This window comes from Nycticebus coucang, chromosome 6, assembly GCF_027406575.1.
Source record: "Nycticebus coucang isolate mNycCou1 chromosome 6, mNycCou1.pri, whole genome shotgun sequence".
Lineage (NCBI taxonomy): Eukaryota > Metazoa > Chordata > Mammalia > Primates > Lorisidae > Nycticebus > Nycticebus coucang.
In genome coordinates, this window is record NC_069785.1 from 31,355,436 (window position 1) to 31,379,128 (window position 23,693).

Consider the following 23,693-nt stretch of genomic DNA (forward strand, 5'->3'; position numbering starts at 1 on the left):
CTCTTCAGTCATCCCTAAATCTGGCTCTCATCCTCAGTATATTTACTTAGTTCTTCAATCCCTGTGTGTATAACTAATCTCCCAATTGCATAAGCTTCCTCCTTAGCCAGCCTTTCCTTGACCTTGCCAATTCCTCAGTCCCAGCTCTGATACCATCTCTGTGGTTAGCATCTGCCTTGGTTCTCTGTCTCCTTGTGGCTGCTTCCTTGGTGGCCATGCTGCCTCCTTCAAGGGATGAACATGGTATAGAAGGGGAAGAGGAAAGAGGAAGAGCCATTCCGATGTTCACCTGCTTCCTCAGTGAGAATCCAACACTCCTCAGGAATTGTCACTTCAAGATAGTCCAGTGTACTGGGTTATTTTATAACTTAAAGTGACTAATATTTGCACGATTAATCATTGTTTAGTGAAAATAGGGAAAACAGAATCAGCAGGAACAGACAGAGAGGATAAAATATGGGAAAGATAAGCAATCACCATTCCCATTGGAGATAGACAGAACTCAACTCCGGTTTTAATTTTACAAGGATAATGGTTCTTATCAGTGTTCATGGCCAGAGCAAGAGCTTGCTATAGAAAGGCTGGGTTGGTTGGAGTGGAAATGGGAGATGGGTTTTCGGATCCATCCTAGAGAGGCATGCACATTTTGGGATCAACTTTGCCTTCCCAGATGTCCTGTGGTCAGGCTAGACTTTTCAGGCTCCCTAAAGCCATAACCAGGTCAAAACGGCCTCTGGAGGGCAGAGGAACACCATGGGATCCTTCCTCAGCTCTAATCTAGTATAATGACATCCACTGCCCTGTTCATTGGTTAATAAATTTCTTTCTTTCTTTTCTTTTCCTTTTTTTTTTTTTTTTTGAGGCAGTCTCACTATGTTGCCCTCAGTAGAGTGCTGTAGTGTCACAGCTCACAGCAACCTCCAACTCTTGGGCTTAAGCAATTCTCTTGCCTCAGCCTCCCAAGTAGCTGAGACTACAGGTGCCTGCCATGCCTGGCCATTTTTTGGTTGCAGTTGTCGTTGTTTAGCAGGCTTGGGCCAGGCTTGAACCCATCAACCTTGGTGTCTGTGGCTGAGGCCCTAACCACTGTGCTATGGACACTGAGCCATAATACATTTCTTGAACTCCTTGGCAGACCAATTGTCCTCCACGGTTTATCTAATAAACAAGAAAGAACAGGAGTTTGGTAGTCTGGAATCAAACTTGGAAAAGTTAAGTGACATCTAATGTTATAAAGTTAGACTTTGGCTCACATCTGTAAATAGAAAACAGCAATTAGCAGCTTCGTGAATTAGAGTAATGTTAAATACAATGATTTGTTTGATGGAATCATTATTAGTGGTTTATAAAACATGGTTATTTGATTTTCTACAGTGGTTAGTAATTGCCCAGGTATTGCATATCTGGCTGTGTAGAGAACTGCGTGGTTAAGAGTGAGGACTGTCTCAGCCTGCTTAGGTTTGCATCCCAGTGACCCCAGTTACTAGCTGTATGCCTTTAGTTATGTCAGTTACCTTTTTCTTTGCTTCATTTCCCTCATCTGTAAAATCTGTAAAAGTGCCACATTTGGGTGTTGTGAGATTTAAGTGAGATAACTCAAAGGCTTTTTATTTGTCTTGGTTTTGTATTCAATAGTTGTACTATTACTGATAATATTGGCATTATTTTTTCTGAAACTAATATACATTAGCTAAAACAAGTAAGTAATTAGGCTGGGTACAGGGGCTCACACCTGTAATCCTAGCATTCGGGTGGATTGCCTGAGTTCCTGAACTCAGGAGTTGGAGACCAGCCTGAGCCAGAGTGAGACCCCCCATCTCAAAAAAAAAAAAAAAAAAAAAAGCAGGGCATGGTGGTGGGCACCTGTCGTCCCAGCTACTTGGGAGGCTGAGTCAAGAGGATCACTTGAGCCCAAGAGTTTGAGGTTGCTGTGAACTATGATGCCATGGCATTCTACCAAGGGCGACAAAGCGAGACTCTATCCCCCCCAGAACAAAAACAAACAAACAAACAAACCAAAAAAAACAAGTAAGTAATTATGCCCATATCACTAGGATCAAGATTTTCTTTTTTTTTTTTAAGAGACAGAGTCTCACTTTGTTGCCCTCTTAGAGTGCTATTATGTCACAGCTCACAGCAACCTCTAGCTCTTAGGCTTAGGCGATTCTCTTGCCTCAGTCTCCCAAGTAGCTGGGACTACAGGTGCCCACCATAATGCCCGGCTATTTCTTTTGTTGTTGCAGTTTGGCTGGGGGCCAGGTTCGAACCTGCCACCCTTGGTATATGGGGACGTGTCCTACTCATTGACCCACAGGCACCGCTCAATTTTTATTTTTATTTTTATTTTCTTGAGACAGAGCCTCAAGCTGTCACCCTGGATAGAGTGCTGTAGCATCACAGCTCACAGCATCCTCCAACTCCTGGACTCAAGTGATTCTCCTGCCTCTGCCTCCTAAGCAGCTGGGACTACAGGCGGCCGCTATTTTTTGGTTGCAGCCGTCATTGTTGTTTGGCGGACTGGGGTTGGATTAGAACCTGCCAGCTCAGGTATGTGGCTGGTGCTTTTTTTTTTTTGTGCAGTTTTTGGCCGAGGCTGGGTTTGAACCCACCTCCTCCGGTATATGGGGCTGGCGCCCTATTCCTTTGAGCCAGAGGTGCTGCTCACCAATTTTTTAAAAATTGAAACAGAATCTCACTTTGTTGCTCTCTGTAGAGTACTATGGTGTCATAGCTCACGGCAACCTCAAACTCTTGGGCTCAAGAGATTCTCTTGCCTCAATTTCCTGAGTAGCTGGGACTAGTGGCCCCTGCCACAATGCTTGGCTATTCTTTTCTTTTGTTGTTGTTGTTGTTTAGCAGGCCCGGGCCAGGTTTGAACCCAGCAGCCCTGGTGCACGTGGTGGGCACCCTAACCACTGAGCTACAGGCGCCCCCAGCTTATAATTTTTTACTAATAAAATGTATAAGGAGCACCCTTGTTTTCCTATTAGTTTGAAATAGATGAAATTAGGCTGGTCCATTCTGGAAAATGGCGGTGCAGCTAGCAGTTTAAACTGCCCTTCACAGATACTTTCGTTCCACTAATATGATGCAGTGTTTGCTGAGAATTTTTCTTCTCATTCATTGCAGTCTATTCAATACATTTTACTCCAGAGAGATTTCCCTACAAAGTAAAACTGAACCATGCGATTCCAAACTCATATTTAACTCATTAAAAAAAGATCCTCCTGTTGGGCGGCGCCTGTGGCTCAAGGAGTAGAGCGCCGGTCCCATATGCCGGAGGTGGCGGGTTCAAACCTAGCCCTGGCCAAAAACCACAAAAAAAAAAAAAAAAAAAAAGATCCTCCTGTTAATAAAAAAAGGCTAAATGATGTTGGGTAGAACTCTGAACTTCAGCCTGAAGGTCAGAATTCTAGTTGCAACACTGTATCTATTTGCAAGTATCGACTGTGTACCTTTAAGTGTAAAACAATATGTTTCCTAGGCATTGAGGGGATTCAAAGAAAGGATTCAGAAAAAAAAGACTTTTGGGGGGGGATTTTTCTGGACTTTTCTCTCGGAGAACTTACAACTTGGTTGACCAGCTAAAATATGAGGTTGAATGAAATAGACGCAGAATCCAGCATCTCATAAGGATGCTGAAGGAAAGGAAGCATTAAGATAAGGGCCCAACGGTAAGGTGCTCTGCCCATCCACTTTGCTCTCTCCTTCCTATCTTTTTTAATCTGGTAACCTGGGAAGGGTACTCCCCAAACTCCTTTGTTTTCAGGGTTCTTGCTGTAATTTATGTACTGCCAATGTGGGATATTTAGAAAGCAACAGAGATTCAGAGGCAATTCCCCCCCTTTTCCTCTGTCTGTGTTGGTGAATGGACTTACAGGCTGCCTGGATGTGAGCAGTGGCCTTGGTGATCTCCTGCTGTGTCAGCTGACTTAGGGCTGTGGAGTCAGCAGGGGCTTCCCGCAATCTCCTGACTGCTTGAAAGCAGTTTTCCCACTCTAATTAAAATATTCACTCTAACAAAACTAAGTCTGCAGTGCATGTTCTTTCTCATCTCCGAGCCTCCACTTAACCTGGTCTCCTGTTACCTATCACCTAATTTGTCTTCTCTCCAACCTCCTTTGTATTTTATTCATCTTTATATTCAGCTCCTAGTCAATAACTGTTGCATATTAAGCAACCAATCAATATGTTTTGATGAATAGATTAAGGAATGAATGCATCTAGAGAGCGGTGGCAGGCTTAGGCAGATCTATAAATGGGATGAGGAAGTGAACATCGTGGAATAGGGAGGATGTGAAGAGTGACTGGAGGGGCTGGGAGCGGGAGAAGGAGAAGTGGAAACGTGGCCCTTCCCTATAGGGATATTATTCGGTTTCTAATGTTGAAGCTCAGAAAACAAAAGCCAACATAAAGACTTCAGAAGCAAAAGTTCTTCTTTGACTTTCTTCTGCCCTCCTGTCTCTCAGTTCCATTCTCCCCCAAGGCTAGCCATAGAAACTAGAATCATCCCTTCCCCAAGGTGTGTCATAAAAACCAGAACACCTTTTTCCCAAAGCCAGTCATAAAACCTAAAAATAGCCAGGTGCAGTGGCTCACTGGAGCTCTGGGAGGCAGAGGGGTGGATCCCCTGAGCTCACAGGTTTGAGACCTGCCTGAGCTAGCACGAGACCATCCCCCACCACACACCCCCACCCATCTCTAAAAATAGCCGGGTGTTGTCACAGGTGCCTGTAGACCTATCTACTCAGGAGGCTGAGGCAAGAGAATTGCTTCAGCCCAAGAGTCTGAGGTTGCTGTGAGCTATGACACCATGAACTCTACAGGGGGGCGACAAAGTGAGACTGTGTCACAAAAAGAAAAATAAAGAAAAACAGGTCAGAAACCAGCAACCTTCCTCCCTGGACTCCTGGAGTGCTTCAAGGCCAGAGTTCCTGGGAAACATCATACCTATATCCTGGTGGGCATTAGGGATGAGTCCTCGGCCACTGGCAACCCTGACACAAACATCAATCAGAGGAGAATGACTCCCATTCCCTCCCCCCATTCCAGCTATACTGATAAAGCTCACAAAAGCCTCTGGCAGATGTGTGGGAGGGAACTGATTCCTGGTTAGATTCTACTCAGCTCTGCTCTAATAAAGCCTTTCCTTATCCCTGGACTGGCCTCTTCTCCTTGTGCACCCTCTCCCTGTCTCTACACTTAAACCTTTCACTGGGAGATCCTCCAGTCTAGGAATAGAGAACACTGAATCCCCATCCTGTTTATCTCTGACCATCGCTCATTAATCCTCAGGCTTCTCTTCACCCTCTTTTTTTTTTTTTTTTTTTTGAGTCTCACTATGTCACCCTCAGTAGAGTGCTGTGGCATCACAGCTCACAGCAACCTCCAACTCTTGGGCTTAAGGGATTCTCTTGCCTCAGCCTCCCAAGTAGCTGGGACTACAGGCGCCCGCCACAACCCCTGGCTATTTCTTGGTTGCAGTTGTCATTGTTGTTAGCTGTCCCGGGCCGGGTTTGAACCTGCCAGCCTTGGTGCTTGTGGCCGGCGCCGTAACCACTGTGCTATGGGGGCAGAGCCTCTTCACCCGCTTTGGTCAGATGACCAAAATGAACACCATTGGCAACTGACCAACCATGAGTGTCAAATATTTTGTCTCTGGCTATATATATATATTTTTTTCTTTGACCATATTTTAAATTAAAAAAATGAATAAAATATATTTCTGGGTTTCCCTTACTCGTTCTTAATTTTTTCTTTATCTGTTCCAAGTTTTATTTTGTAGACAAAAGCATTTCCTGGTGGTTTATCTTTCCTTTCAGTTCGACTCCTTGGAAGCCCTTTCTCTTCTCACCGCCTGTGAGCCTTAAAGCCCTCCAGTTTCTCTGGTCCAGCCAGAGGAGGTATTCATTACCACTTGAATAGAGGCTCTTTTTTGGACTGGATCTGACTATTTTGCATAAAACAAAGAAGTTATACATTAGCATGGGGTAACTGGTTTTTCTCAGCAGCTATCTAACAATGACTAGACACAATGGTTTAATTATAAGGCACCACAATTTAAAGACTCATAACTCACACACAATATCTGAACAAAATTTTACCCCGCCTTTAGAAACTGGTTTGTGGAGCTAATGAAGAGCCTGCTTTGTCCTTTCCATTTCCTGCCGTTCCCAAAGCACTTGGAGCCTATTTCAGCCTCTGGCCTTTGCCAAAGCTGTTCCCACAGGCAGGGGTGCCTTCCCTCCTTTCTTTAGCTCATCTATTATTTACTTCTCTTTTCTGGCTCCATTCAGGCACTTCCTTTAAGAAATTTTTTGGTTTCGTCTTTTGTTTTTATACAACTTCAGCCAATTCTGAGCTCTACTGTCTACGAACATGGATTGCTAGGACCATGTGATTTAGCTCAGATTGTACTTCCCTTGTATGTATTGATGGTCTTTTTGTGAAAATGAGCTATTTGAGAGTAGAGACCACATTTTAATATTTTTGCACTTTAGCACCTATTACAGATCCTGGCAACATAAAGTTTTTTTGAACTAATGAGTGAATGAATATTAGGCATATGGCAAGTATTCAATAAATAATTGTTGCTTGACTGATTATGGGGCCATCGAGGGAAATGATAGATAACCTGGCTCACAGCATCACTATTTTGATGCTGATCAGTGCTGTCTGCTGAGGTGGAGAGTGAAATTACACCTCCCAACCAAGAGAGGACACTCGGGAAAAGTGAGATCTAAGAGAACAGAGGTCTTCTCAAGGAGACCCCAGGGACACAGCTATGATGATACCACTGCACTCTAGCTAGGCAACAGAGTGAGACATTGTTTCAAAAACAACCAAACCCCCCACTGAGTATAGTGTCTACTTCTGAGGATCATGGGATGTTTTCTACCAAAGATCCCACGTAGAGGGAAATTTTGAGCTGAAGTTATTCATGGAGTCAGGATTCAGAGATGTGTTTAGGGAGAGAATCCAGATTGATGTCTTAGTGTTCCTTCTCAATGGCCAAGTTTCTTTCCCTTCCTCCAGTGAAGGGGTGAGGAAAGAGAGCCCCTCTGTACTCCTTGGGCTCTTGCCTCCAGTCATCTGATGATTATTCTGCTGGCAGGGAAAAGGCCTTTCAGTCTGAGGAGCTCACTGGATCCTAACTTTAGATTTCCTCTCCAAGTTGTTCAGGTAAGCAAGGCAGAAGTACAATTACAAGCCAACTCTGTTCTCTAGGGGACAAGCTAAGAATAATTCCACTCAATTGTTAAAACTTTGTAATATGTCTTGAGAGAATAGAACCCTGAGGGATAAAGTAAATAGTGGTAGAGAAATACAAACAAAGGTAGACCTTGTTGTCCTGTCTGTAGGCACCAAGAGGATAATGAAATAACAGTAACTGAATTAATGAATATATGCGCAGCATTATGTCCCACTGTTCATTAAACATTTACTGAACATCAACTTTATTCCAGACCTAAAATAAGTTCCTGTATTTAGGAAGCTTACAGTGAAGTGGGAAGAGGAAGGATTTGTTTTAACTTTGAAATATAAGTGAAACAAATGGGTGTTGAGATAGAAAATGTTGGGGTGAGAGGACCTGTGTAAATAGGTTGGTCAGGGAAGACTTCAGCTGATACTTGAAGAATGAGCTGAACTCATCACAGGCAAAACTGGGGAAAAAACAACTAACTCTCCAGAGGAAAATGCAGTGTAGAGGTCCCAGACCCAGAAAGGAGGCCAGTGTGGCTGGAAGGTGGTAGGTGAGGGATAGCAATTGGGGGGGGGGTCACTCTTAGAAAATCAATGACCTCAGAATCACCAAAGGCCACTGAGTGTTAGGGCAAGGCATTTGGGTTTTATTTAAGATCAAAAGGAAGATGTTAAAGAGTTTTTTTAGATAGGGGCTGATTGTGTTTTATAAAGATCACCTGTTTGCTGTGTGGAGGATGGACTGGAGGTGGGCAAAAAGAGGCCATGGGAATGGGGAGGAGACCATAGCCATTCATGACAGACTCCAGAGGCCTGAACAAGGTGGGAGCAATGGAGATGGAGAGAAGGGGTTGATGCTGAGATACACTTTCAAGGGAAAATGGCCAGGTGCTGCAACTCATGCCTGTAATCCTAGCACTCTGGGAGGCTGAGATGGGAGGATCCCTGGAGCTCAGGAATTTGAGACCAGCCTGAGCATAAGTGAGACCCTGTTTCTACTAAAATTAGAAAAATTAGCTGGGCATTGTGTTGGGTGCCTGTAGTCCCAGCTACTCAGGAGGCTGAGGCAGGAGGATCCCTTGAGCCCAAGAGTTTGCGGTTGCTGTGATGACCCTAGGGCACTCTATTTAGGGTGACAGAATGAGACTCTGTCTCAAAACCCCCCCCAAACCCAAACAAAATTACTTTCAAGGGAAAATACTTATAGGTTAAATTGGTGTGTTCTTTTCAAAAGTGACAGAGGCTCTATAAAGTTGAAAGTCACCCTGAATCACTGTAGGCAGGCTCCTTTGCCACCTCTTTTCCCACAAGGGGATTTAGGGGAATCTAATGGAATCTGTTTGGGACTCTCCCTTGGAAAGAGGAATGACCTTGGGCTCACGAAGGATATTCCCTTTGAAGGTTCCTAAGAGACTGAAGGCAGCCTACCTAAAGGAGGGAGGTGAGGGGCAGCTCCTGGAACATGAGGATGGGCAGAGCAGCTCCTGTGGCCAGAGAAGCCTGCAGATTTCTTTGAGATGTGATGTGAGAAGTCACTGGTGTTGAAAAGGTAGGGCTGAGTGGATGCTGGGGCGGAGGGGTCACTCAAGGCTCTGCTATACTCCTTTTTGGATTGAGTAGGGACAAAATCACCAAGTAGTCAAAGTTCTTCTTGGGTGTTGGTGGGGGTTCCACAGCTTTCCAGAGGGAGACCTGCAGAGGGGATGGGTGAGCATGGCAACTGGCTTCAAAGTGTTGACAGCTGTCACTCACTCAGATTTACTGTGTTAACTCTAGAGGCAGAAGTTGGGATACTTTTTTTTGAGACTGAGTCTCAAGCTGTCACCCTGGGTAGAGTGCCATGGCGTCACAACTCACAGAAACCTCAAACTCTTGGGCTTAAGCAATTCTCTTGTCTCAGCCTCCCAAGTATCTGGGACTACAAGCGCCTGCCACAATGCCTGGCTATTTTTTTGTTATTGTTGCAGTTGTCATTGTTGTTTACCAGGCCCGGGCTGGGTTTGAACCTGCCAGACTTGGTGTATGTGGCCAGTGCTCTACCCACTGAGCTATGGGCGCCACCCCAAAGTTGGGATATTTTTAATCCAATATAGGGAGACATCTTGCTCCAACCATATAGGCAAGACCAATATGAGTAGACTTTACTCCGAGAATAAAGAAGTCAAAACTAGCCCATGCACAGGCTGGATAATTTTTTTTTTATTAAGTCTTTTATACATAGATCATAAATACATTTATGCCCATTTCAGTGTGTTGATTATTTGTACAAATTGGAGTGCTTACATCATACTAATCAGAATAGCTTTCATCTCATTTACCCAATTATAGCATTAGGACATTTGTGTTCTACACATGATAGAACCGACTTGTACTTGCAATGTGCTCCATACTTGTGGTCCCCCTACTATCCTTCCCACCCCCTGCCCATTCCTCGCCCTCCTCTTCCCTCCTTCATCATAGCCTAAAGTTGTGTTTCATTTTTCATATGCAAGTGTGAGTTATTATAAATTGGTTTCACAGAGTACATTGGATACTTTTGTTTCCATTCCTGAGATACTTTACTAAAAAGAATATTTTCCAGCTTCATCCATGTAAACATAAAGGAGGTAAAGTCTCCATTTTGTTTTACTGCTGCATAGTATTCCATGGTATACATATACCACAATTTATTAATCCATTCATGGGTTGATGGGCACTTGGGTTTCTTCCATGACTTGGCAATTATGAATTGAGCTGCAAGGAACAATCTGGTGCAAATATCTTTATTGCCAAATGATTTTTGGTCCTTTGGGTATACACCTAGTAGAGGAATTGCAGGATCAAATGGCAGGTCTACATTTAGATCCCTAAGTGTTCTCCAAACTTCCTTCCAGAAGGAACGTGCTAGCTTGCATTCCCACCAGCAGTGCAGAAGTGTTCCCTTTTCTCCACATCCACGCCAACATCTGTTGTTTTGGGATTTTGTGATGTGGGCTACTTTTACTGGCATTAGATGGTATCTCAGACTAGTTTTGATTTGTATTTCTCTGATGATTAAAGATGATGAGCATTTTTTCATGTGTCTGTAGGCCATGCACCTGTCTTCTTCAGAGAAGCTTCTGTTCACGTCTCTTGCCCACAATGAAATGGGATCACTTGTTTTTTGCTTAGTAATAAGTTTGAGTTCTCTGTGGATTCTTGTTATTAGACCTTTGTTGGTAGTATAACTTGCAAAAATCCTCTCTCATTCTGAGGGCTATCTATTTGCTTTACTTAGTGTGTTTTTGGCAGTGCAGAAGCTTTTTAATTTGATCAGATCCCAGTAATGTGTTTTTGATGTTGCTTCAATTGCCCGGGGTGTCTTCCTCATGAAGTATTCTCCCAGGCCAATTTTCTCAAGTGTTTCCCCTGCACTCTCTGTAAGCATATTATAGTTTCACGTCTTGAGTTTAAGTCCTTTAACCAGTGAGAGTCAATTTTTGTTAGAGGAGAAAGGTGTGGGTCCAGTTTCAGTCTTCTACAATTTGCCAGCCAATTCATCCAGCACCGTTTATTGAATAGGGAACCTTTCTCCCAATTTATATATATATATATATATATATATATATATATTTTTTTTTTTTTTTTTCTTGTGTACAGACAGAGTTTCACTTTATGGCCCTCGGTAGAGTGCTGTGGCCTCACACAGCTCACAGCAACCTCCAACTCCTGGGCTTAAGCGATTCTCTTGCCTCAGCCTCTCGAGTAGCTGGGACTACAGGCACCCACCACAACGCCCGGCTATTTTTTGGTTGCAGTTTGGCGGGGCCAGGTTTGAACCCGCCACCCTTGGTATATGGGGCTGGCGCCTTACTGACTGAGCCACAGGCGCCGCCCCAAATTTATATTTTTAATAGGCTTATTGAAAATCAAATGACGATAAGTGTCTGGGGTCACCTCTTGGTTTTCAATTCTGTTCCATACATCTACCTCTCTATTTTTGTGCCAGTACCATGCTGTTTTGATCACTATTGATTTATAATATAGTGTGAAGTCTGGAAGCGTGATTCCTCCTAATTTGTTTTTATTTCTGAGTAATGTCTTGGCTATTCGAGGTTTTTTCTGTTTCCATATAAAACGAAGTGCTAATTTTTCCAGGTCTTTAAAATATGAGAGAGGTGCTCTAATAGGGATCGCGTTAAATCTGTAAATTGCTTTAGGTAGTATAGACATTTTAACAATGTTGATTCTTCCCAGCCATGAGCATGGTATATTTTTCCATTTGTTAACATCTTCAGCTATTTCTTTTCTCAGACGTTCATAATTCTCTTTATAGAGATCTTTCACGTCCTTAGTTAGATACACTCCCAGATATTTCATCTTCTTTGGCACTATTGTAAAGGGAATAGAATCTTTAATTGTTTTCTCCCCTTGACTATTGTTGGTGTATATAAAGGCTACAGATTTATGAGTGTTAATTTTGTATCCTGAGACGTTACTATATTCCTTGATCACTTCTAGGAGTTTTGTAGTTGATTCCCTGGGGTTTTCCAGATATATAATCATATCATCTGCAAAGAGTGACAATTTTTATCTCCTCTGATCCTATTTGGATCCCCTTGATTGCCTTCTACAGGGGATTGCCTGATTGCAGTGGCTAAGACTTCCATTACAATGTTAAAAAGCAGTGGAGACAGTGGGCATCCTTTCCTGGTTCCTGATCTGAGTGGAAATGATTTCAATTTTGCTCCATTTGCTATGATATTGGATGTGGGTTTGCTGTAGATGGCCGCTATCAGTTTAAGAAACGTTCCTTCTATAGCTATTTTCTTAAGCGTTCTGATCAAGAAAGGATGCTGGATATTGTCAAAAGCTTTTTCTGCATCAATTGAGAGAATCATATGGTCTTTGTTTTTTCATTTGTCTATGTGATGTATTATATTTATGGATTTACGTATATTGAACCATCCTTGGGACCCTGGGATGAAACCCACCTGGTCGTGGTGTATAATTTGTTTGATGGATAATGGGTTGAATGAGAAACCAATGTCTAGTTACTACAGCAGAAAAAGTGGTGGCAGGATGAGCGTTAGGCCAGGTTCTGCCCAATTGGGGTTGCCAAGCCATGTCCAGCAAGCTTTAGGGTCAGTTTTTAGGCAAATCTGAGACCAAGTCAGTGAGAAGCTGAAGTAAGTCATGAAAATTAGGATTTGTAGCTGCAAATTCAGAGAAATGTGTACAGAAGGAGTTGTGTTTCTTTAAGCTTCCTTTGGAGGCCTGGGACCCACCTTCTGCTCCCTGACCCTAATAATTCAATGTGTGTAACAGTGAGAGAATCTGTTTCTCAGAGAGTTAAGTGCTTTGCCTTGGCTATTTGTAGAGTAAAATCTGGATCACATCTTTTAACTTTTTTTTTTTTTTTTTGAGACAAAGTCTCAAGCTGTCTGTCACCCTGGGTAGCATGCAATGGCGTCATCATAGCTCAAAGCAACTTCCAACTCTTGGGTTCAAGTGATCCTCTTGCCTCAGTTTTTTGTACTTTTAGTAGAGACAGGGGTCTCACTTTTGCTCAGGCTTGTCTCGAGCTCATGAGCTCAAGTCATCCACCTGCCTTGGCCTCCCAGAGTGCTAGGATTACAGGCGTGAGGCACCATACCTGGCTTTTTAACATCTTTTGTGGTGAATTCTGTGGTTAGCACAATCCCTCCAACTCCTACCAATGGGGACTCCTGGTCTCAAGTGATCCTCCTACCTCAGCCACTGTTCCTAGCAGAGCAAATTTTTTTTTAAGGGATTTTGTAGTCCACCTTGCATATTTGTGAAAAAGCTTGTGAACTCCAGAAATTCTTCAACTTGTGACAAATGAGAGGAGGTAACTTTGAGCAGGGGACATAGAGCTGCTCTTTTGTCTTCTCCACAAATCCCAACAGGCCCTTCAAGTCTGTATCTTATAGGCACAGTTAAAATAGCCGTCTTTGGAGACAGGTTGGGATTTTCCCAAATATTATCATCAAATTTGGGAACCTGACCTAGACAGCGTGGACTCTCATAGCGTGTTCATGTCTGTGGGAAGTTGTCGGCGTCTGGATGAGTGGCCCTGAGGAGCACTCCACAGGCTGGTGTGGGAATCCTCGCCTGGGCGGGAGCCTGAGTGAGGCTTGGTCCTGGGCAAAGCTGTGCAGCTGGCTAAAATCATCTTTTCATCTCTCTTTCTCCCCTGAGCCTACATCTCCTCTGGATTCTTTCCTGCCATAGCCTCCCTGCTACCCTCAAGTTGAACAGTGCTGTATATTGGAAGGGGCGCACTAGACCTGGAATTAGAAGTTCTAGGTTCAAGTTCTGACTCTGCCAGTTATAGACACGTTCCTTTAACCTCTGAGATTCTTAGCTTCCTCTAAGGAAAATGGGGCCCATATGAGTCTCAAATGATGTAATGTTTGTGTAAGTGCTTTCTAAGTATTATAAGCTCTCCGCTTTTTATCAAGACCTGTCTTCCTGAGAAATGACTTATACATTGCTCAAAATGTCATGTCTAATGTTCTCCCTGTGGTCTAGTGGTTAGGATTCCATGCTCTCAAAATGTCATGTCTGCATTTCCTTCCTATCCATCAAACTCTTATTTCTTTAGTGGGCAGTCCTCAGTCAGCAATTGGCAGGATTATGTATGATTAAGTTGATTCTCAGCTAAGTGTATACCATTATTAATTATGGCTTAAAGTGCCTCTTCTGGGGATTTTAACTTAATTTTATTTAAAAATTATTGTATTGAGCATTAAATACATACTAAATAATGTTTATGTAAGATAGAAGAACAAAAGTAAATGAACACATGTTTCTACCAGCCAGCTTGAGAAGCAGAACACTGTCAGTACTGTTAGCCCACATGTGCCCTCCCTAAGCCCATCTCTGAGCTAACTGCAATCCTGAATTTTGCTTTGATCTATTCCTAACTTTCCTTTACAGTGTTACTAGATACATACTTGTATGTATTCCTGAATAATGTATTTTTACTTTGCATGTCATCCATTCTCAGGGGCCATGCTAACCTTCTCTGTCCAATTTTGGTATATATGCTGCTGAAACAAGCACAGTATATTTTTACTTTGGCATCGAATTGTGTATGTTGTTTTGTGACTGCAATATTATGTTTCTGATAGTCATCCACATTGAAGTGTGTGGCTGGGATAGTTAGTTTTTATGGCTGGGCAGTATTCCACTGTGTAAAAATGGCTTTATCCATTATTTTGTGGACAGACATTGGATGATTTTCAGATCCTTTCCCCACTTCTGGCAGTGCTGCTATGAGTTTTCTTGGACACATGCACAAGAGTTTCTTCGGAGTATATGGTTACAAGTAGCTTCACTGGGTATGTTATGCATATCTTCAACTTTAATAGACAATGTAAAATCGTACCAATTTATTCTCTCATTAGTAATTTATAAGAGTTCTATGTTTTTTGCCAATTCTTGGTATGTGAGACTCTAATATTTTGCCATTCAGGTAGGTGGGTAGTGGCCTTTAATTGTGGCTTTGATGTACATTTCTCTTAATACTAATAAGAGTAAGCATATCTTTGCATGTTTATTGGCCACTTTTTGAAGCGTTTTAAAAATTAGGTTGTTTGTCTTTTTCTTAAAGATTTCTAAGTTTGTATTTTTAATATTTAGTAGTTTAAATTTATTGTAGATTTTAGTCTTAGGTTTTTTTTTCACTTTGTGGCTTATTGGTTCACTTTCTGAATTTAGCTGAATAGAAGTCTTCTTCTTCTTTTTTTTTTTTTTTTTTTTTGACGCAGAGTCTCACTATACTGCCCTTGGTAGAGTGCCGTGATGTCACACTCACAGCAACCTCTAACTCTTGGGCTTAAGCGATTCTCTTGCCTCAGCCTCCCAGGTAGCTGGGACTATAGGCAGCCTCCACAATGCCCAGCTTTTTTTTTTTTGTTTGTTTGTTTGTTTAGCAGGCCAGGGCTGGGTTCGAATCCACAACCCAGAGCATGTGGCCAGCACCCTAATAGAGCTACGGGAACCCCTAGATGAATAGATGTCTTAATTAAGTTGAATGTATTCTAATTTTTTCTTATGATTGTGGTTGTTGTTTTCTAACTCAAAGTATGAAGACATTCTTCCATATTGTCTTCTTTTTTTCTTCTGTTTTTTTTTCTCTTACTTTTTTTTCACATTTAAATAAATCATTTTCTCAGAAATGATTTTTAGGTATGGTGTGAGGGAGGAATCCAGTTGTGTTTTTACTTCTTTAATTCTGTAATTGGGCAAGACTTGGTGGGCCAACTAGTTTCTTCCGCAGGTGTGACAGCTGGGGCAGCTCAAAGGCTGGGGCAGAGAAAGGAGGAACTGGAATCATCTCAAAGCTTGTTTACTTACGTGCCTGGCAATGATGATGGTTGTTGGCTGGGACTTCAGGGATGCTGTTGGCTGCATACACATGTCCCCTCTCCATGTGGCTGTTTGGCTTATTCTCAGAATGTGGCTGGGCTCCAAAAGCAAGCATTCCCAAGAGACAAGGAGTGGAAGCAGCTGGTCAAGAGAGCTGTCTGGGCCTGAGGTTGGCGCAGTGTTACATCTGTTGTTCTGTCAAACAATCACAGAGCCTAGATTCAAGGGGAGAGGACATGGAATAGAGCCTACTTCTTGGTGGGAGGAGTGTCATAGAATTTTGGGGGGGTACTTTAGAAAATTGCTGCAAACAATTTGATCCTTGAATGCTTGGTAACATTTCTCTTTAAAACTATCTGAGTTTGGTCTTTTCTTTGCAAGAAGTTTAATAATAGAATCAACTTACTGTTTTAAAACCAATCAAATGTTCTATTTCTTCTTGAGTCAGTTTTGGTGAGTTGTATTTTTCTGAGACTATGTCTTTTTAAATCGAAAATTTCAAATGTATGCATAAGACCCATTGACTATAATATTCTTTTATGATTATTTATTTATTTATTTTTGAGACAGAGTCTCAAGCTGTCACCCTGGATAGAGTGCTGTGGCATTATACCTCACAGTAATCTCTAACTCATGGGCTCAAGTGATCCTTTTGCCTCAGTTTTTCTATTTTAGTAGGGACAGGGGTTTCGCTTTTGCTCAGGCTGGTCTCAAACTCATGAACTCAAGCTATCCACCTGCCTCAGCCTCCCAGAGTGCTAGGATTACAGGTGTGAGCCACCATACCCGGCTTACAATCTTTTAAATCTCTCCAGCATCTGTTATGTTTCACTTTATTACCTTTTAAATTTATTTTGTTGATCATTTTTTTCAGTTTTTCAATTTTGTCTTTTTAAAGAACTGACTTTTGCCTTTGCTGTTATATTCTTGTTTCTATTTCATTAATTTCTACTCTTTTTCTATTATTTTTTCTCTTTTCAGCATTTTCTTTTTTTTTCCTGATCTCTTTTTCTCAGTTCTTCAGCAGGATGGTAACCTCATTATTTTCCATCTTTTTTTCTTTTCTCAAATAAATATTTTGATTTATAAGTAACCCTTTAAGTACTGCTTTAGCTATATCCTGCGAAGTTTTATATAGATGGTATGTTCATTATTGTTCAGTTTAATTAATTTTCTAACTTCTAATTTAGTACTCTTTGACCTGTGAAATAGTTAGATATATTTAAAAAAATTTCTAAACACATGACTTTTTTTTTTTTTGAGACAGAGTCTTACTCTGTCTCCCAGGGTATATACAGTGGCATGGAGTCATTGTAGCTCACAGTAACTTCAAATTCTTCAAACTCTTGGATTCAGGAAGATCTTCATGCCTCACCTTCCTGAGTAGCTGGGACTACAGGTTCCTGCCACAATGCCCAGCTAATTTTTCTGTTTTTTTGAGAGATGGGGTCTTGCTTTTGCTCAGGCTGGTCTTGAACTCTTGAGTTCACGCAATCCACCTATCTCGGCCTCTCACAGTGCTAGTACTGCAGGCGTGAGCCACTGTGCTTACCCTGTCAATCTTTTTGATTTTAGGTATTCTGGTGGGTATGAGTTTTAAGGTGTCTATTTCTGATTACTATTGAGATTAAATAATTTTCATATATTTATTTTATTTTATTATTATTTTTTGAGACAGAGTCTCAAGTTGTTGCCCTGGGTAGAGTGCCATGGCGTCACAGCTCACAGCAACCTTAAACTCCTGGGCATAAGCAATTCTCTTGCCTCAGCCTCCCAAGTAGCTGGGACTACAGGTGCCCACCACAATGCCCAGTTATTTTTTGGTTGTAGTTGTCATTGTTGTTTGGCAGGCCTGGGCTGGATTTGAACCTGCCAGCTCCAGTGTATGTGGCTGGTGCCCTAGCTGCTGAGCTACAGGTGCAGAGCCTTTTCATATATTTATTGAATATGTTGACCACATGCCTGTTTAAATCTCTTGCTCATTTTTCTATTGGGTTGCTGTCTTTTTCTTTTCTTTTTTTTTTTGAGACAGAATCTCACTCTAGGTAGAGTGCCATGACATCACAGCTCACAACAACCTCAAACTCTCAGGCTTAGCGATTCTCTTGCCTTGGCTTCCCAAGTAGCTGGGACTACAGGTGCCCACCACAATGCCCAGCTATTTTTTGTATTTATTTATTTTTTTTTTAGAGACAGAGTCTCACTTTGTCACCCTCGGTAGAGTATCATGGCATCACAGCTGACAGCAACCTCCAGCTCTCGGGCTTAGGCGATTCTTTTGCTTCAGCCTTCTGAGAAGCTGGGACTACAGGGGCCTGCCACAATGCCTGGCTATTTTTTTGTTGCAGTTTGGCTGGGGCTGGGTTTGAACCTGTCACCCTTGGTATATAGGGCTGGTGCCCTACTCACTGAGCCACAGGAGCCGCCCTTATTTTTTGTATTTTTTGTTGAGGTTGTTGAAGTTGTCATCGTTGTTTAGCTGGCCCAGGCTGGGTTCGAACCTGCCACCCTCAGTATATGGGGCCAGCACTCTACTCACTGAGACACAGCCCTAGTGGCTTAAACTTTTATCAGCTGAACTTTTTAATACTAATGACATGTCAGGGGTGGTAATGATAGTATTATTTATCCCTTTCTCAATACAAAATCCTTCAATTTCTTTGTCTTGCTGTAATGCACTGGCTAGGAACTCTAGTATAGTGGATTTGGGTAATAGTAGATATTCTTAGTTTATTCCTGATTTCAGAGGATAATCTTTTAACTTTTTACCATAAAGAATGATATTTAGTATAGATTTCTATAGTTGGCTGGATGTGGTGGCTAATGCCTGTAATCCTAACACTTTGGGAGGCTCAGGCAGGAAGACTGCTTGAGGCCAGGAGTTCAAGACCAGCCTGGGCAATGTAGTGAGAATCCGTCTGTACAGAAAAAAAACAAAAAGTAATTTCTATAGTTACCCTTTATTGGATTACAGATATTCCATTGGAGTGTGCTAAAGAGCTATTTTTTTTTTAAGGAACAGTTGTTGAATTTTAGCACGTTTTTTCTGCATCTATTGAGATGGTTGTATGGTTTTTCTTTATTCTGTTGATGTGCTGAGTTATATTGATAGATTTTATAATATTAAACCAGCCTTGCATTCCTGGAATAAGTTCCACTGTCATGGTGTATTAAATCTTTCTTTTTTTTTTTTTTTTTGTAGAGACAGAGTCTCACTGTACCGCCCTCGGGTAGAGTGCCGTGGCGTCACAAGGCTCACAGCAACCTCTAACTCTTGGGCTTACGCGATTCTCTTGCCTCAGCCTCCCGAGCAGCTGGGACTACAGGCGCCCGCCACAACGCCCGGCTATTTTTTTGTTGCAGTTTGGCCGGGGCTGGGTTTGAACCCGCCACCCTCGGCATATGGGGCCGGCGTCCTACTCACTGAGCCACAGGCGCCGCCCGTATTAATCTTTCTTATGTGCCATTTCATTCAGTTTGTTGATGTTTAGGATTTTTGCATTTTTGTGAGAAGGATTGGTTTGTAAATTTTCTTTATTATAATGATCTTTTCAGTTTGGGGTTTAAGTTTTTTTTTTTTTTTAAAGTGATTTGCAAAATGGTTAATGTTTTTCTCAGGCCCATATTCTCCTACCTTCGTGTCTAGTAAAGAAAGCACCTCTTTTCCTTCAATTCCTATAAGTATCTATGATTTGAGACTCATTTTGTCTTATTGGCATGATTTTAGGCATGCGGCTATCTCTAAACCAACAATCATGGCGGTTCTCTGATTGCTTAATGATGAAGTCAGCACCACCCTAGCTACATGGATGGAGAATGGAGAGGCTTTCCTGAGAAAAATCAGAGTCCTTTTGTGTTACGAATGGGGAGTGGATGCCAGGCAGGTAGAAACTACATGTGACCATTACATTATTTATGTTTTTTTCCATGACTTAAAGAATTCCCAAAACATTACACAGCCAAGTTTATAAATTAATTTTTTAATTCTTCAATCTTTTTTAATCTCCTCAAATTTCTTTTACCACTTTCTATGTTTAATAAGATAATATTTACTTAATGTTTTTCTTTTTTATGTTTTCAGGTTTCATATTTACCTACTTAATTCATTTTGTCCTTTAGAGTACAGGAAACCACAAATACTTAATTCATTTTGAATTTATTTAATTTTAAGATATGAAATGAGAATCTAACTTAATTTTTCCATAAGATAGAAGCATCTTATTTCTTATTCTTTTTTTGGATACAGTCTCACTTTGTTGCCCCAGGTTAGACTGCTGTGGCGTCAACTGCTGGTTAGCTCATAGCAACCTCAAACTCCTAGGTTTAGGAGATCCTCCTGCCTCAGCCTCCCTGAGTAGGTGGGCCAACAGGTGCCCACCATGATGCTTAGCTATTTTTTTCTTTTTGAGACAGAGTTACACTATGTCACCCTCAGTAGAGTGCTATGGCGTCTCAGCTCACAGCAACCTCCAACTCTTGGGCTTAAGCGATTCTGTTGCCTCAGCCTCCTGAGTAGCTGGGACTACAGGCATCTGCCACAACGTCTGGCTATTTTTTGTTGCAGTTGTCATTGTTGTTTAGCAGGCCTGGGCAGAGCTTGAACCCACCAGCCTTGGTGTATGTGGCTGGTGCCCTACTCACTGAGCTTTAGGTGCTGAGCCTTTTTTTTTTTTTTTGTATTTTTAATAGAAACAGGGTCTCACTTTTGCTTAGGTTGGTCACAAACTCCTAAGCTCAAGAGATTCACCTGCCTCAGCATCCCAGCATACTAGATTACAGGAGTCAGCCACCATGCCTGGCTAGTGGTGAATCTCTTAATTTACCTTCATTTATTTAGCGATTCCTTCTATAAAACATAATACAGAATACTTAACATGACTCTCTATACCAAGCCCTGTGCTCAGAATTTTAACAAATATTAACTCAAGTTTATAGGATTCTGTAAGGTAAATACTATCACCACTGTTGCCTCTTGAGCATAACTGAGATACAGAGAAGTCTTGTTTGTTCAAGATGAAATGCCTAATAGGTAGCTGGGGTATGAATGCAAGCAGCATGCTTCTGGTAACTCTGTCGTCAATCTAGGTGCTAAACTGTCTCCCCAAATTATTGGTTCACAGCATGCTGAGCTTTGTAGCTCATAGGCTTCTCTACATGCATACTTTCATTCCACCAGTTGACTTATACCAAGAATCAGTTGTTTGTTTTTAAGCTCTTCTTTGATAATTGGACTTGTTGTAATTACGTATTTTAACTAAACAAAGATAAACCAATAAATTATGAGTATAAAAAGAAAGTTGTTTCTATGAAAACTGAGTTGATGCCTTTCAATAGATTCCATAAAGGCAAGTAGTAAAAAAAAAAAGTGTTATCAAATTAGGTGTGGGCAAATACTATGAAGACCGGCAAACAGACAAAGAGTAAAAAGTTTAGAGTTTTGCTCAGTTCTCAAGCATTTTCAAAATTTTCATACTACTGGTGTGTGCCACACCTTCTGGGGGCAAGACATGATTGCAAGAGGGACTTTACCTAACCAAAAAAAAAAAAATTTTTTTTGTACTACTGAAACAAATCCTGAAAATTATATAAGATGTATTATGAATGTAGTTTAACTGAAAAAGACTATGACAAAAAGGACATTAGTGAATGGATATATCTTTATAGGCTTTAATTTCAAATAAATATTTAATGAATTCAACCTTTTAAATTGTTCTGCTTTAAACTCCCCTTCTAGTCTCTCTTACCTTTTCTCCTCCATGAGAGACTCACTTCCAACTCTCTTTGGAAGTGTTCTAAATTTTCTCTTTATTCTTTGTAATACAATTGCTCTTTGTTACCCTGAAAAAAAAAATAAACTCTCCTCCCTCTCCCTTCTCTCTCCCCTCATAGTGAACCAAGTGCTGGTCCCAATCTTTTTGGAAGAAAGCCTTCTACTATGGTTAGCCAAAGGTTTTGGCATCATTTACTGAACCAATATTCTTTACTTATTAGAAAGTCTATTCTTATCATCCACTAGATTCTTATATGTACTTCAGTTTCTTTCTAGGCTGTCTATCCACTTTCATTGTTATATTTGTTAGATCTTGCTTTAAGTGTTTAATATCGGATACTTTTTTTATCCATGTTTCTTGGTTATTCCCCTTTATTAATTTTCACATACATGTAATATTTTTGAGGTTTATCATAAACATATTCTTGTTGAGGCTATTTTTATCAATTTTGAAAGGTTCTAGCAAAGAAGGAATTCTAAGTTTAATATTATAATTTTATTTTATTTTTATTTATTTATTTTTTGGCCAGGGCTGGGTTTGAACCCACCACCTCCAGCATATGGGGCCGGCGCCCTACTCCGTTGAACCACAGGTGCCGCCCAATATTATAATTTTAAAATGAGACAAGATTAAGGAACTCTGATATCAGCTAGGGTTAGAAACATCAAGAGATAGCATACATGATGGTGGTGTACTGAGCTTTCTGTACTCTCTGAATAAGACTGAATGCACCGCTAATAACACAAGTGAGGAACTACTATAAATTAGAACACATTAAAAAAAAATGCCTATGAGGATAGTCCATGGAGGTCAGGAGGTGAGCTTGATTTGCAGAGGTTCAGGCAAGGGGGCAACATTTCCTCTGGCTCATCTTTATGAGAGGAGCTTGCTCACCTGCTCCCTAAACACCTGCTTCACCTGTTTGTTCCTCAGGGTGTAGATGAAGGGGTTGAGCATTGGGGTCACCACTGTGTTGAGCAATGCCACCACCTTGCTTCTGTCCTCTCCCTGGCCACCCTTGCCTGATCGGACATACATGAAGATGCAGCTGCCATAAAAAAGAGACACAACAATGATGTGGGAGGAACAGGCTGAGAAGGCTTTCTGCCTCTCCTTGGCTGAGGGGATGTGCAGGATGGTGTGGAGGATGTGGCCATAGCAAGTGGCTGTCACAGACAGAGTGCCCAGTAAGCTGAAGTTGGCTATGACAAAACCCAGAAGCTCTATCAGGGTTGTGTCTGCACATATAAGTTCTAGGAGTGGAAAGTTGTCACAGAAGAAATGATTGATGATATTGGGGCCACAGAATGGCTGCTGAAATATGATGAAGCTTGGAACAATGATGAGAAAGAATCCTGTCATCCACGAACAGAGCACTAGCTGGACACAGACCGTTTTGCTCATGATGGTGACATAACGCAAGGGGTTACATATGGCCATGTACCTGTCAAAGGACATCACTGCCAGTAGGAGGAACTCTGTGGTGCCCAGGAAGAAATAGAGGAAACTTTGTAGAAAGCAGCCTGGGAGGGAGATGGTCTTATGTCCCGTGAGGATGTTGGTCAGCATCTTGGGGAAAATGACCGAGGTGAACCAGATCTCCAGGACAGCAAAGTTGCGGAGGAAGTAGTACATGGGGGTGTGGAGGCGCCTGTCCACGAGGGTGATGACCACGATCAGGAGGTTCCCTAGCAGCGTGAGGAAGTAAGTCAGGAGGAGCCCCAGGAAGATGAGCATCTGCAGCTCACAGGCAGCTGAGAGCCCCAGCAGGATAAATTCAGTGACAATGGTGCGGTTCTCCATGGCTCCTGAGACCCTTGCTGGGGATGGCCCATCAAAAGTGTTCAGTTGGGAGTTGTGATGCTGCGGGTCTGAGAACAACCTGAAAGTGAAAGAGGAATAAGAGCTGAATTTTGGGCTGAAGGAGTCCTTTGTTTCTGTGGAGGACTTAGCTTCCCGTCCCTGACTTCTCAGGCTCGTTTGCAGAGCCTCTTAGGGTGCCCATCTCATGTCTGGTCTCTGGTGTATCTGTTTGTTAGAGGAGAAAGGGGTGGTGTGCAGGGTGGTCACAGAAGGCTTAGAGCCAAAAATTAGCCTTTCTTCCCTTTTTTTGAGACAGAGTCTTACTCTGTAGCCCTGGTAGAGTGCCATGGTGTCACAGCTCACAGCAACCTCTAACTTACTCCTAGACCCAAGCGATCCTTTTCCTCAGCCTTCTGAGTAGCTATGATTACAGATGCCTTCTACCACGCCTGGCTAGTTTGTCTATTTTTTGTAGAGGTGGGATCTTGCTCTTACTCAGGCCAGTGAGGTCTTGAACTCTTGAGCTCAAGCAATCCACCCACCTCAGCCTCCCAGAGTGCT

General features: G+C 41.9%; 1 protein-coding gene and 1 pseudogene across 1 annotated transcript; both read right to left on the reverse strand.

Moving 5' to 3' along the window:
- Nucleotides 1-14,149: 14,149 nt before the first annotated feature.
- Nucleotides 14,150-14,250, reverse strand: LOC128589434 (uncharacterized; annotated as a pseudogene).
- A 7,952-nt stretch (nucleotides 14,251-22,202) lies between these two features.
- Nucleotides 22,203-23,132, reverse strand: LOC128588618 (olfactory receptor 49). The gene has a single exon (XM_053595518.1). The coding sequence runs from the start codon at nucleotides 23,130-23,132 to the stop codon at nucleotides 22,203-22,205; it is 930 nt and encodes a 309-aa protein (XP_053451493.1).
- Nucleotides 23,133-23,693: the final 561 nt, after the last annotated feature.

Coding starts and splice junctions, on each gene's coding strand:
- LOC128588618 (XM_053595518.1), bottom strand. CDS start 23,132: ATGGAGAACCGCACCATTGTCACTGAATTTATCCTGCTGGGGCTCTCA.